Genomic DNA, 14,999 nt, shown 5'->3' on the forward strand with positions numbered 1-14,999 from the left:
TGATTGCAAACTCTTTAATTATTTCATAATGACTCTGAGCACAATGGGACTTAACTGCTGTGGTCATCAGTCCCCTAGAACTTAGAACTACTTAAACCTAACTAACCTAAGGACATCACACACATCCATGCCCGAGGCAGGATTCGAACCTGCGAACGTAGCGGTCGCGCGGTTCCAGACTGTAGCGCCTAGAACCGCTCGGCCGCTCCGGCCTGCTTTAATTATTTATTATTTAACGTTGTTACACATGACATATACCCTAGGCGATATTTTAGCCCCTGTTTGACAGCGATTTTAATTTTTAAAATCCACAGTGCCATAGAAACGCTAAGGCAGGTCGTGGATATGGTAAGAAAAAAAGTTATTAGCTCGCAGGTCGATCAAAAAATCGAACAGAACCCGAGATTTGCCGAACTGTGACGCAAACTGTTCGAGCAACTCGAGTGGTCCTCAAAAATAGTCCTACTTGAAGCTGTGAAAACTGAGCTGAAACAATAGAAGACGAATAGCCCAAAAACACAATGAGATACTAATGTACTAATATTTTTTCATAAGTATTCATTCATTGCATTCCTTTTACGCCTAGTGATTCAACTATATCCCTCGATTTAAAGCAGCTAGAGTTCCCCATACGGCATACATTCGCTATGAACATCAGTAGTGGAACAACAAGGACGCCACTCCAGGTTGCATTATTGCCAAATTTATTCAAGATGGTGGATCCTAGATGGCGGAGATAGATATGGCCAAATCGCAATGACATCATGGTGCAAAGTTCAAATTTTGGCGGGAAAATAGGTCAATTGGCTTACCTCCACTAATGTAAACCATTCCTCCCCTCCCCACTCCCGTAAATTGGTGGGAAGTTCAAATTTTGGCTGAAAAAAAGTCACTTGGGATAGCTCCATTAACGTGAGTCATCCGACCACCAACACTTCCCTCGAATTACTGGAAAAAGGACTCAGACTGTTCTCAACTGCTTGAGTGGATGGATGTAAGTCATTATTTTGCATGCAGTGTTTATTTAAACAGCTAGAGTTGTCATAGGCAGTAGCTCCAATCAGTGTGTTCAAGATGAGGTCAAGAGTTCAGATGACGTAGTACACAGTACTACCACCAGAGGGTGCTGTCATCCCTTCTGTGATGTAATGCAAGATGGCGGTCTGGGGGAAAAAACGGTGGGAAAGGGACTCAGTGTGTTATGGACTGCTGGAGAGAGGAAGGTGTGTACTTTATTTATTTTGGAACAATTTATTTAGGGACGGATTTAATGAGTTCATTTATTACACTTGTAAGACGTCATGGTCTCCTGACCTTCATTGCTTACATATTCCACCCTCACAATCATATTCCGCAATTCAAGACGATTCATTTGAACCCAAACTCAATAAGATAAAGTCAGTGTTGTATGAATTCATGTAAACGATATGCAAATAACAAGTAAATCGCAAGTGCACACTGAGATTCAAATACTCCAGGCTGGCGTACACACACACACACACATTCAAGACACGACTGTCACAAAAACTTTTAGTTCGGGAGAGGCGAACTGCATGCCAGGCAGCCGGTCCCTTCAGCCGAGTCAACATATCTACATCGGCCGGCGACTGCCTGTAGAGCAAACAGCATTTGCGCGAGTGAAAGAGAGAACGACCCCTTGTTTGGCTTAAAAGCAAATTCCGCTACATTGTGTGGGAGTGCCCAGCCTACGCATTCTTTACAAACATAGCACACAGTTTCAGAGGTTTTCACAGGGATACAGCAAACACCAAACGCCGATGCTACAGATTTCCGGATTGGTCGCCTTAAACAAAACGTCATTCTCCCAGTTTAGAACAGCAATGCTGACTGGCAGACGATATTCCTGACGCCTTGAGTTGAAGGAGTAATGGAAGAGACCGAAAGATATACCCCTTCATGTCTGGCGTGGAGAGGCGCCTTTCCGTTGTCGCTCTTGGAGCGAGAACACATAATGAGAGCATGTGTGCTTGTACGTGTACTCAAAGAGCAAGGAACAAGTCTCTCCTCAGTACTTCACTGGGAGAGCACCTCTGTTGAGAGCGAATCAGAGTGCAACTTTGTATTGAGTCCTTGCGATTAAGCATTGTTCACTGTGTTGGCCGCCACACTTATTGTGCCATATGAACGGACAAAGTTGTAGTTAAACGCCTGCAAGCGAATTTTTGAGTGGCATCGCAGTGGACTGGTTATCTGACCGGTGTACCACGCCAATAGTTAGACTTGGGGCGAATAGGAGTCCTTGCCTTCATCAAGGCATAGGGAGAGTTTAATTGGCGAAGGTCAATCCAGATATAACGAGAGTTATCTGATTTGTCAGCAGCAAGCGGCGTAGGCAGCAGTCATCGCAGCTTACGGTATTTTGCGCTACAGCTCTTGCGATACCCATATTTCCTCCACAACAGTACACTTCACTGCATTTCACACACAACAGCCTTGACCGTACCTAGCAACATTCTAATGGATAATTATTCAAGTTGAGTAGCTGTGGCTCTCAGCCATTCTGCCAAGTCAATAACAATCTTAAACTTCATATAGAAATTTCATTAGCGAATCCTGTCCTTAAGAGGTAACTTCACATTCCAAAAAGAACCCAGCAATAAATTGTTCAGTTCATAACTAAAAGTGCTATTCTGATTTCTCAGAATTTTTGCGAAAAAATAATAATTTTCATTAGTTTCATGTTTTTCTTTCACTAACTACCACTACTCCTGTACCCAAGTTTCCCACTAGTTACGTAAGAAATTTTGTGAATTTTAGTGTCATTTCCTTACAGAGGACGACTCCAGAAGATATTTATTGCTGAAAGTTTTTCAGGCATTTCTCTTTAGAACGTTAGGAGCGTCTGTCTGACTTCTGTAGTAGTGTGGGGGTGGAAATTGCATCTTGCAAGAGCCACAGGGTAAAGGGTACATCTCAGATAAATCCGTTGTGCAGAATGACAGAATAGCACCCACATGTTCAGCACAGACACTGATACAAAACATTCGCTCTGACGTGCTTGGGGTCACAATACACAGCCTACAGACCTGCTAACTACTCGTAAATTATCGAGGTAATGCAGTACACTGATGTGCAGACACGAAAACAACTCATAAATTGTCAAATAACGCATCTAAAACGCTCTACAGACACGCCCACTAATACAAACTATCGAAATAATGCATACGGTTTATTTAGGGATGGATTACACATAGTTTATTTATTACACTGATACAAAACACTCACCATGGCATGCTTGGGCTCATAGTAAATAATAATTCTTTCACTATAGAAACTGCGTTGAACTTACGAGGGCTTAAGTCAGAGGAGTACAGTAGGTGGTATAGCACTTGCAGCTCCATCAGTCAAACATATCAGTAACAGGTTGCACTGTATGAGCATATATCACATATGTGCAGCATAAATCATTGAAATAATGCCATACACTGAAGTTCAGAGACAGAAAAAACTCACAAATTGTCAAAATAATGCACGTAAAAAGCACTGCAAATACGCTTGCTAATCGTCAACTGTCTAAATTATGCGTTGCACAGCCTGTACACCTGTTCACAAAATAATGCAACAGACACGAAAACAACTCATAAAATGTCAAAATATAATGCATGTGTAATGCTGTGCAAGCACGCTCACAATGCTTAAATGGCAGAAAATAATGCAATGTACAGACACTCATTGTACGTGAAAAATGCTTTCTAACTATCGTCAACTGCAACGTATCAGCGAACTGTTCCCTACAAAGGTCCCATTGCATTCCACACTGGATGGTGCACTCATGGCGGTCTCATACGTGAGATGCCTCTGGGCCATGTGCACATGTTTATCATTGCTGGCGTGATGTCTCTCTACCTGCAGTCCAGTGAAGACCTAATTGCTGCGCGACTCACCATTGTAGGCGCATATAAAAGATCGTCAGTGTTATACTGATGTCACAGGTCTATTTAAATAACAATCAAGTCTCTCTCTCTGAAAGAGCTATAGAAATCTGTTGCAATGCTCCCCAGAATAGCACAAGGTGCATTGTTACTAGCAATCCTAGTGGGACATGCGAGATGTGTCTAGCTGTGCACGTGTTTACCTGCCCAGTGTGGCTGATGCAAAATGTTCGCTTAGTGACTCACCTTCGCAGGTACACCTACAAGGTTCTCAATGTTATGCTGACATCACATGGCTATGTAAATAAGAGCCAAGTCTACCTCTCAGAAATCGTAAAGTGCTGTACAAAGAGTTAATGCTTTCTTTTGTAGGAGCTTGTGATGTCTCAGCTTGTCCTAACAGAGTCTATTAACAAATATATCCCAGAATAACCCCGAATGCATTCCTCCTGATGGTCCTAACACAGCACCTCATGCATGATGTGTTACCCTTCCCGCAAATCGTTAAGTCTTCCTTTCAACAAACATCTCCAAAATGCAAACGTTCCTACCACCATGTAGAGGCTCCTGTGTCCCAGCACAAAGGATGTCTTGTGAATGAATGGAGCATTCTGATCGCCCCTTACTGAATTTACCCGCCAAATTACTGATGCTGCCAGTGTGGAAGCACTGTCCGCCTTTTTCTTTCTGCAGATGACAATTTCAGCAGCAAAACTATTTTGTACAGATCGCCATTTTGCACTGACAGTTAAACCCTGCAAAAGCGGCCTACAGATCGGCAAATATAGAAAGACTTGCTCCATTACGCTGCTCTGCTACTGAATACGGAAGCTTGAATATTTCAGTCTGAAACCGATCTCCATGCACCATATCGATGTAGTAAACACACAATTAATATCCTGTGCCATACAAAATCGCCCCTTTTGTGTCATGCATATATGAAGGTTAATAGTGGCAATTATCTATTTACAGCTCATATAAAATAGATAATTTTTCAACGTTTTATTGATCTTCAAAGTAGTCACCAGCATTGTGTATAACCCATTCCCAGCGATGTGGAAGTTGTAGGATACTCTTAGCAGTGGCAGTTGTGTTGACAGTTCGAGTGGGGCGGTCTATTGCCCAACGAATTTGTAGCAGTTCTGAAGTGAATGCCATGAAGTGTTTCCTTCACATTAGAAACTGAGTTGAACTTACAAGAGCTTAAGTCAGGGGAGTGCAGTAGTTAGTATAGCACTTAGCAGCACCATCAGTCAGACAAATGAGTAACAGTTTGCACTGTACATTCTTGAGCATTGTCCTGCAAAATGATGGTCAGCTCATGTAGAAAGTGTCATCACTTGTGTGTCCAAGCTGGTTGTAGGTTGTGTTCCAAAAATGAACAGCATAGAGACAGAAGTGATGAAAGTTTCTGAAGGGCGTGACCATCATTTTGCAGGACAATGCTCAAGCACATACAGTGCAATCTGTTACTGATTTGTTTGACTGATGGGGCTACTAAGTGCTATACCACCTATTGTACTCCCCTGACTTAAGCCCTCGTAAGTTCAACTCAATTTCTAAAGTGAAGGAGTCACTTCACGGCTTTCACTTCCGAACTACTACAAATTCGTTGGGCAATAGACTGTGCCACTCGAACTGTCATCACAAATGGCACTGCTAAGGGTATCCTATGACTTCAACATTGCTGGCATGCATTCGGTGTCATTCTGGGCTATTTTCGTAGACAGGTTCTATTAGGACAAGAGTTTCCATGCAGACAAGTTGAGACATTACAAAAGCTCCTACAAAAGCGACCATTAACTATTTCTATGGCACTTTACGATTTCCACGAGGTAGACCTGGCTCTTATTTACATTGTCATATGACGTCAGTATAACATTGAGAACCTTTTAGCTGCATCTCCAATGGTTAGCCACTATGCAAACATTTAGTAGCGATATGTCAGCCACACTGGGCAGGTAAAGCCATGCATGGCTACACGTGTCTTCATATCCCATTACGGAAGCATTGCAACAGACTTCTATAGCACACTCAGAGAGAGAGACTTTGCTGTTATTTGCATAGACCTGTGATGTCAGTATAACACTGACAACCTTTTATCTGCGCCTACGATGGTAAGTTGCTTGGCAATAAGGTCTTCGCTGGACTGCAGGTAGAGAGGCATCATGCCAGCAACGATAAACACATGCACACGGCCCAGAGGCGTCTTGCATATGGGACCAGCATGAGTGCACCATCCAGTGTAGATGCCTTGGGACCTTGGTAGGGAAGAGTTTGTTGATACGTTGTGACTGACGATAGTTCGAAAGCGTTTTTTATTTGCAATGAGTGTTTGTGCACTGCATTGTTTTCGGCTGTTGAAGCATTGTGCCTGTGTATGCATAGTACTGCACATGCATTAGCTTTTGACAATTTATGAGTTGTTTTCGTGTCTGTTGCATTATTTTGTGAACAGGTTTGCAGGCTGTGCAATGCATAATTTCTATAGTTGACAATTAGCAAGCGTGTTTGCGAGTTGTTTGCGTCTCTGCACAGCAGTGTACTCCATTATTTCAGAGTTTTCCGAGTAGTTTGCAGGTCTGTACACTATTTGCTGTGACCCCAAGCATGCTACAGTGAGTGTTTTGTATCAGTGTAATAAATAAGCTACGTGAAATCCGTCCCTAAGTAAACTGTATGCATTATTTCGACAGTTTATAAATAATGAGCATGTATGCAGAGCGTTTTAGATGCATTATTTTGACAATTTACAAGTTTTTTTCGTCCCTGCACATCAGTGTACTGCATTATTTCGATAATGTACAAGTAGTTTGCAGATTTATAGGCTGTTTATTGTGACCCCAATCACATCAGAGGAAGTGTTTTATATCAGTGTTACAAATGATATATGTGGGATCTGTCCCTAAATAAACTGTTCCAAAATAAATAAAGTATATCCCTTCCTCTCTCCAGCAGCCTAGAACAGGCTGAGTGTATTTCCCTCCATTTCTCCCCCAGACTGACATCTTGGATTACAGCACAGAAGGGTCGACAGTGCCTTCTGGTGGGAGTACTGTATTCTAGGTCAGTTGGACTCCACACCTCATGGTGAACACACTGGATGGAACTACTGCCTGTGACAACTCAAAGTTAAAATACACACTGCATGCAAAATACCATCTTACATCCATCCTATCCAAGAGCCCAGCACAGGAGCCAAGTCCTTTTTCCACCAATTACAAGGAAGTGATGTCAGTCGGAAGACATAGGTTAGTGGTGGTAGCCCAAGTGACCTTTTTTCCCGCCATTTTCTTAGGTTAGTGGAGGTGGGGGAGGGGAGGGAAGGATGTTAGGTTACTGTACATAGCCCAATTAACCTATTGTCCCCCCAAAATTTGAACTTCCCACCATTACGTCATTGCGACATTGCCATATCTATCGCCTCCATCTTGGATCCGCCATCTTCAATAAATCTGGCAACAATTCAACCTGGGGTGGTGTCATTGTTGTTCCACTACTAATATCAACAAGGCACAGGGCCAATTACTTTGTATGGCAGATACTAAACATCTCTGGCAATGCAGGGAATTGCAACTAGTTCTGTGTATAATGAAAGATTACACAGCAGGTATCGTCGTCCAGTGTAACGCACTGAATTCTGTTAGTCAAATATTGGTTGAACCGATCACACATTCGTGAAGATACTCCATATGGTCCTGTTCTTGGTTAATAGGGGACAATGTGGTAGATTGTGGAGTGCCATTTGGAAGAGCAGGAAGAAATTGTCCTACTGTCCAGCTGTGTCTGTCTTAACAAGACAATGTGTATGAAAGCATCTCGTATTGCAACTGTGTATGGATAACCATTGGTGAACTCGCAGCTATTTATGAGAAATCTAGATTCATTTTTCGATTACTGGTCAGACTAGAAGAACTGGATAACTATTGTGGCGTACAATGTAGATTTCTTAGAAGATCAGAGAGAAACACTGCACCAGCAGTATTTAGTAATGAATGTTCCAAATGTACACAACAATCTTGCAAGATTATCTTTTACAACATTTGTATGGATGGTGTCCAAAACTTCAAAAATTACATTTACTAATCTGTTAATGGGCTATTGTCTATCATGGAAACAGGTAAAGAATAAACAATGTAACATTATAGAACCCAGAGACATGTCAATATGAAACAGAGGGACTGTTTAATATTACAAGGATTCAAGGTTTCTTTTTAAGAATAAGATGCAAAATGGAGATCGAGATAATAAGATGTCAAAGGGAGACCGAAATGAGATCTTTATGGAATGACATTGTGTTAATAGCTGTCTTCCCAGAAATTCCCTTAATTTGTAGATAACTAAAGGAATTAAAATATAAATGAGATAAAGGAATATGTGTAGCTGGTAGATTAAGAAAAAAAAATTTCATTACTTGCACTCTTCAAATGTACTACAATAAAGAAATACTATTAAAAGAGCCCATTAATATGCAAATGGTAACACAACTCAGTAATGTTGTTAATACAATTATAACAACTGTGGAGTGTAGTTAGGTGAGCTACAGGACAACCAGCCTGTGCAGAAAGAGTCATTCATCAATTGACTGTACTGTGACAGGAAATAATTCAGGACGTAGACTACAAGTGCAACGGGAATTCCACTGTTAAATACAGAGGAGAGAGTGGATAGGTGGGAAGAATACATTGAAAGCCTCTATGAGGGGGAAGATTTGTCTTACGTGATAGAAGAAGAAACAGGAGTCGATTTAGAAGAGATAGGGGATTCAGTATTAGAATCAGAATTTAAAAGAGCTTTGGAGGACTTAAGATCAAATAACGCAAAAGGTATAGATAACATTCCATCAGAATTTCTAAAATCATTCGGGGAAGTGGCAATAAAACGACCAATCGTATTGGCGTGTAGAATGAATGAGTCTGGCGACATACCATCTGACTTTCGGAAAAGCGGCATCCACACAATTCCGAAGACGGCAAGTGCGAGAATTACCGCACAATCAGCTTAACAGCTCTTGCATCCAAGTAGCGTACAAGAATAATATAGAGAAGAATGGGAAAGAAAATTGAGGATGCGCTAGATGACCATCAGTTTGGCTTTAGCAAAAGTAAAGGCACGAGAGAGGCAGTTCTGACATTGCGGTTAATAATGGAAGGAAGACTAAATAAAAATCAAGACACATTTATAGGATTTGTTGACCTGGAAAAAGCGTTCCACAATGTAAAATGATGCAAAATGTTCGAAATTGTGAGAAAAGTGGGTGTAAGCTATAGGGAGAGCCGATTCATACACAAATGTACACCAGTCAAGAGGGAATAATAAGAGTGGACGACCAAGAACTAAGTGCTCGGATTCAAAAGAGTGTAAGACAAGGATGCATTTCGCCCTTACTGTTCAATCTGTACATCGAAGAAGCAATGATGGAGATAACAGAAAGGCTCATGAGTGGAAGTAAAGTTCAAGGTGAAAGGATATCAATGTACAATTCGCTGATGACATTGCTATCCTTAGTGAAAATGATGAAGAATTACATGATCTGCTGAACGGAATCAACAGCCTAATGATTACAGAGTATGGGCTGAGAGTAAATCGAAGAAAGACGAAGGTAATGAGAAGTAGTAGAAATGAGAACAGTGAGAAAGTTAACATCGGGATTGATGGTCACGAAGTAGATGAAGTTAAGGAATTCTGCTACCTAGGCAGTAAAAGAACCAATGATGGACGGAGCAAGCAGGAGATCAGAAGCAGACTAGCAGTAGCAAAAAGGGTATTCCTGGCCAAAAGAAGGCTACTAATGTCAAATATCGGCCCTAATTTGAGGAAGAAATTTCTGAGAATGTACGTCTGGAGTACAGCATTGTATGGTAGTGAAACATGAACTGTGAGAAAACTGGAACAGAAAAGAATCGAAGTATATGAGATGTGGTGCTACAGACGAATGTTGAAAATTAGGTGGACTGATAAGGTAAGGAATGAGGAGGTTTTGCGCAGAATCGGAGAGGAAACAAATATGTTGAAAACACTGACAAGGAGAAGGGCCAGGATGATAGGACAAAAAATGACTCTAAGCACTATGGGACTTAACATCTGAGGTCATCAGTCCCCTAATACTTAGAACTACTTAAACCTAACTAACCTAAGGACGTCATACACATCCATGCCAGAGGCAGGATTCGAACCTGCGACCGTAGCGGTCCCGCGATGCCGGCCGGCGATGATAGGACATCTGTTGAGACATGATGGAACGACTTCCGTGGTACTAGAGGGAGTTGTAGAGGACAAAAACTGTAGAGGAAGCCAGAGATTGGAATACATCCAGCAATTAATTGGGGACGTAGGTTGCAAGTGCTACTCTGAGATGAAGAGGTTAGTACAGGAGAAGAGGTCGTGGCGGGTCGCATTAAGCCAGTGAGAAGACTGATGATGACTCAAAAAATAAGAAAACGTAAACAATGAGCAAATTTCATCTACAGTGCATTTACTTACTCCACAAGCTACTTGACATTGTGTGGTGGACAGTATTTCTGGTATCACTAACTGACGCCCCCCCCCCCCCCCCCCCCCCTACTGCTTTCTATACGCGGACAGCGTGTGGGTAAGAATGATGATCGGTAAGCCTGTACATTAGCTCTAATTTTCCCTTTGCAGTCATTTCGTGAAACGTATAGGGGAGGACGTGATATGTTGTCTGACTCTTCCTGGAAAGTGCTCTCTTGGTATTTCAATAATAAACCTTTCCGTGATGCACAATGCCTCTCTTGTAGCGTCTGCCACCGGAGTTCGTTGAGAATTTTTGTAACGTTTTTGCGCCAACTACACGATCTCGTGCGAAACGCGCCTTTATTTCTTGGATGTTCTCTGTGTCTTCTGTCCGTCCTACCTCACTGGTTACATCTTGGTTGTTAGCTTCTGTCACTATGAAACAACTCATTATATAACTGTCATTGTCAGTGTCCTAGGACGTTTCTAGTACATGTGTTACAGTACATGAGAACTTTGCTAGTGGTATTGTTATGGTAAGGTGCCTGAACATCAATAACGACTCATTAATGGAAATATCATCAACAGTTAGAGAGACAAGTAATAAAGAAATTTCGAGTGATTTAATGCCACTGCAACTGTGTCCACTACAGTCGCTAAAACCTTATCTGCTGAGTGCTTTCCTTGTCTACAGGTGAAGGGCTGTTGGTTTTATCGAGATCGCTTCTGATTGCATACCAACCACATCTCAATACTAGCAGCCTGTTGGTCTCATTTCAGGTGAGCGGACACTGGGCTATGGTTGGGAAGGTTCAGTCTCTCATATGTGGTAAGTTTCTTAAAGTAAAAAGTAGACTTGGTGTGTAGTAAGAGCGTGTTTGTCTCTGAATGCTCATTGTTTAATGTGCAATATCTGTGTGTCTTTCAAAATATCACATTGTGGAAATTGATGAATGTGAAATATTGGTGTATTTGTTAAAATCGTACTGTGCTAATTGTTTAATGTGGGATATTTGTTAAAATATTGTACTGTTCTAATATTGTAATGTTGGATGTCGGTGTATTTGTTAAAATGTTGCACTGTATGAATTGTTTGATTGTGATATCTGTGTATTTCTTAAAATATTACACTGTGCTCATTTTTTAAATGTGGGATGTAGGTGTACTTGTTAAAATCTCGCACTATGCTGATTGTTAACACGGAATATCAGTGTATTTCTTAAAATATCACGTTGTGCAATCGTTAAACATCTAAAGTTTGTATTTATATGAGTCTGCTGTTGACGATCTTGAAAAGTGGGAGAAAATGTGGGAAATATGTAACTAACTACTACAAAGTTGGAAATAGCAATCGGAGGTGGTTATATGTTGTTGGAGTTGTTAAGGAAAATACCGAACACTCTCCTGTGGATTCTACTAATTATGATAAGAAACTCAAAGGTGACCATTTTTGATCATTAATTGTGGTAATTGATACGATATTTGCCAAAATTTTTAATTCGGATAACGCTCTATCACACAGTTCGCCTAAAGGAGTGGGGGAGGAAACCTTAAGTGCAGCTTGTTATTCTGTCCCGAAGTGATGGCGTATCTCTGATGGAGTTTCATGATTATCCTCTCGCTGTAATGTACAGACCTGAAATGATGAGCTTCATATAACTGAAATACTTAGAGAAGGGTGAGCAGAGGGTGGAAGAGGAGGGGAGGTGTATCTTGGTTTTCCCATTATTTTCAAGTCATCCTGTTGACCTAGATCAACTGGGAAAGCATGATCTTGATTTTGGTTTTAAAACAGTCACAGTGGATCGACCACCTTCATTTCCTTCCCATTTTTTGACATAAAATTGGCCTGCAGACATGAGAGGTGGAAGGGTCGGTTATCTTGACGTACTTACTATGAATTTAGAACACACAGTTGCCCTAGAGATGTGGCTGCGGTATCAGGTTGCATAATAACCTCGTTTCTTAGGACTGCACTGATAATTCTCCACTACTAATGTTGTCATCTGTAATGTAATTTTTCCTGCTATGTGATGGCATACTCATACTGGAATATGAAGGAATGTTCAGGCCACTCTTGCAAATGACACTCATTGGGGTGGTGTATTTACTATATACTTAGTCAGTGCTGCATTCAAGCCTTATGTATTGATATTTCATCCAGCTCTTACAACCAGGTGTACACAATGTTGTTAAACCGATTTTTCTTGGATAGGAGGAGTGAGGAAGCCGGAGCTGAAGTCATTTATTACTGGTTACTTTTATTGAGATTTCTTTTAGTCATTGCTGATGGATGATGGGCATGCCCATACAGGGACGTAGTGTACTTACTCTGGTTCCTGCTGGCGGCCGAAACAATGCTGTGCGATATCTGCCTTTGGCCAAATGGGCGAGTCCCATGAGTGATGAAGAACTGTATAGTTCTGTCTCACCTATTATGACGGTCTGCATTGCTGACTAGCTATGTTCTGCGAGACGCATGTGGTGTTCCGTTATGTGAATATCAGTAGCTCGCACGCCTCACCAACGAGTTTTATCCCCCACTTGTAGCATACGTTAGAATTCAAATGTGAGCAATTTATCGATAGCATTCTTTGTCAAGCCTATTATATCTCTGATTTTGTTGCTGCTTCGGTAGACTGGCTTGATGCCCACTCAGCTTTATCTGCTTGTTCACTGGCACCCTACACTTGTCGTAAGAGGACGACTGTCGTGAAGATAGAAAGCAGACACACAATAGGTAATGTTTCCAACGCGTAGGATAGTGCTCCTACTGGTCAACGCAGGAGGAGAGGTGGGAGATAGCGAACTATTGATCTAGCAGCAGGCACTGCCCTAGCCAGTCTAGTCGAATTGCATCTGGGAGTGAAGGATGGTGGAAAAAAACGTTATTTAAGTACTGCTTGAAATTGTAAGTAAGGCAATAATGGAAAACGTGAAGTAATAAAATGTTGTACTACGTTACCAGCTTGAAAACTTGCCACGATATTCGGTTCAGTATAAAGAGTAGCACACAGCCACGCCATTTACTATTATGTGGGAGCATTGAACTGCATGCAGCGTCACCTCGTGGCAGTTATGTCCGACTTACTTTGACAACTTAAAAGTCTAATCTATGTGCTGCTTCACAACGACGTAGTACTCTTACAATGAGAACTGTAGCTCTAGGTATCATGTGAAATACCTTAGGTGTCCGCACTCCTTTATTTTTCCATTTTGCCCTTTACTGTGTATCCCACATTTTTCAACATAATTATATATTACGATGTTTCTAGGGCGTGTCTCCTGTAGATGGGAAGCAGTCATTAAATATATGCCATCTTCATGCCATCCACCATTTGTTAGTCAATACTCGTGATGGTTGCCTCCTGATCTATGGTCTGTTTTGTTCTGTCTGTTGGTTTCAGGATCTAATAAGAAGTGTCTTATTACATTATTTAGCTACCAGCCTTTAATCAACTAATTTAACTACCTTTATTTATTTCCCTTCTTCTATCTGATTGCAATAGTTCCACAGCTCCAATTTCATAGATATAAGAGAATTGAGTATGGGCGTATATATTAGTTGAGTATGTTCAAATAACGTGTGCTATTTGTTAAGCGCATAAGCTCCCAATTTTACGATTTTTGTGTTTGTATATATTCTTAAATTTTCATAGTTTTCTATTTTTTATACCTTTTAGTTTTGATGCTCTCATCCACAGCTTCACTCTTGATTTCTGTGTTAAATTAGTGAGCTATATCATGATAACAGACATGATCTGTATTTTTTGTTGCTTATGATATCAAACGAAAATGCCGCGGAAAGAATGACATATGCAGTTACATTATTTATCATTTAATTTGTTGTTATTACACCCTCTCTCGCCTCATATAAGCTGCCTGTTTTACATGCAACCCACTGTTCATCCAAGGGACATGTAAAATTAGCTGTGACGATTGAAAACACTAATATAAGCTTGAGGCATTTAAAAGTGAACTAAAAAATGTTTAAGAGCTCAAATAAATGGACGTTTTTATGCATAAGAAACATGGATTTCTTCGTTTTTATTTGAAACAGTAATAATAAAGAGGTAAAATTACGAACATTATGAACATTTTAAACATTCAAAGCACAATGTGCATTACCGATCTTAAAGTCACTAAATGGTCAGTTCCTGCCCTGGGAAAGATCACTTGTTGTTGAAAGAGAGAAAGTTGGGCGTTGAGGAGGGTAGGAGGGTGGCGATATCAGAATGGAGGACTGTTGCTTTGTATCGATGGCGAATGAGTGATGTTGGGAGACAAGACTGGAGGAATAGCTGAAGATATCTGTGAGGCCATAATTTGAAGTTGAAAAAGGGAGTAGGGAAAGACGACAGGAAGGGGAAAAGGAGTACAGAAAAATGGGGAGGTAGGGATAAGGTAGCCATTACGTGACGGAATGAGTGGAGTGGATTTACAGTTGGTTGGATGAGTAAGTGTCATGATGATGGCCTGGGAGGGGAAGACGGTTGAAATCTCGTTGGAAGAGGATGTGGAGGGCTCATAGGTGTAGCGTTGTTAGTATGTGTCGGTAAATGCGCGTCAGTTTATTAGGATTGTAAATTAGAGGTTAAAGACACGATTATAGGGGTCAAGTTTGTGCAT

General features: G+C 41.1%; 2 protein-coding genes across 3 annotated transcripts in view; both read left to right on the top strand.

Moving 5' to 3' along the window:
* The window catches only part of LOC126465767 (UNC93-like protein), a 364,481-nt gene that overhangs the window by 179,798 nt on the left and 169,684 nt on the right, over positions 1-14,999 (top strand). The gene's annotated exons all lie outside the window — the stretch shown is intronic.
* The window catches only part of LOC126459944 (odorant receptor coreceptor-like), an 80,938-nt gene that overhangs the window by 739 nt on the left and 65,200 nt on the right, over positions 1-14,999 (top strand). Inside the window, exon 2 of the mRNA XM_050095894.1 lies at positions 11,065-11,150. Within this exon, the coding sequence (XP_049951851.1) occupies positions 11,065-11,150 (86 nt within the window). The remainder of the gene's footprint in view (positions 1-11,064; positions 11,151-14,999) is intronic.

This window comes from Schistocerca serialis, chromosome 1 (assembly GCF_023864345.2).
Source record: "Schistocerca serialis cubense isolate TAMUIC-IGC-003099 chromosome 1, iqSchSeri2.2, whole genome shotgun sequence".
Taxonomy (NCBI): domain Eukaryota; kingdom Metazoa; phylum Arthropoda; class Insecta; order Orthoptera; family Acrididae; genus Schistocerca; species Schistocerca serialis.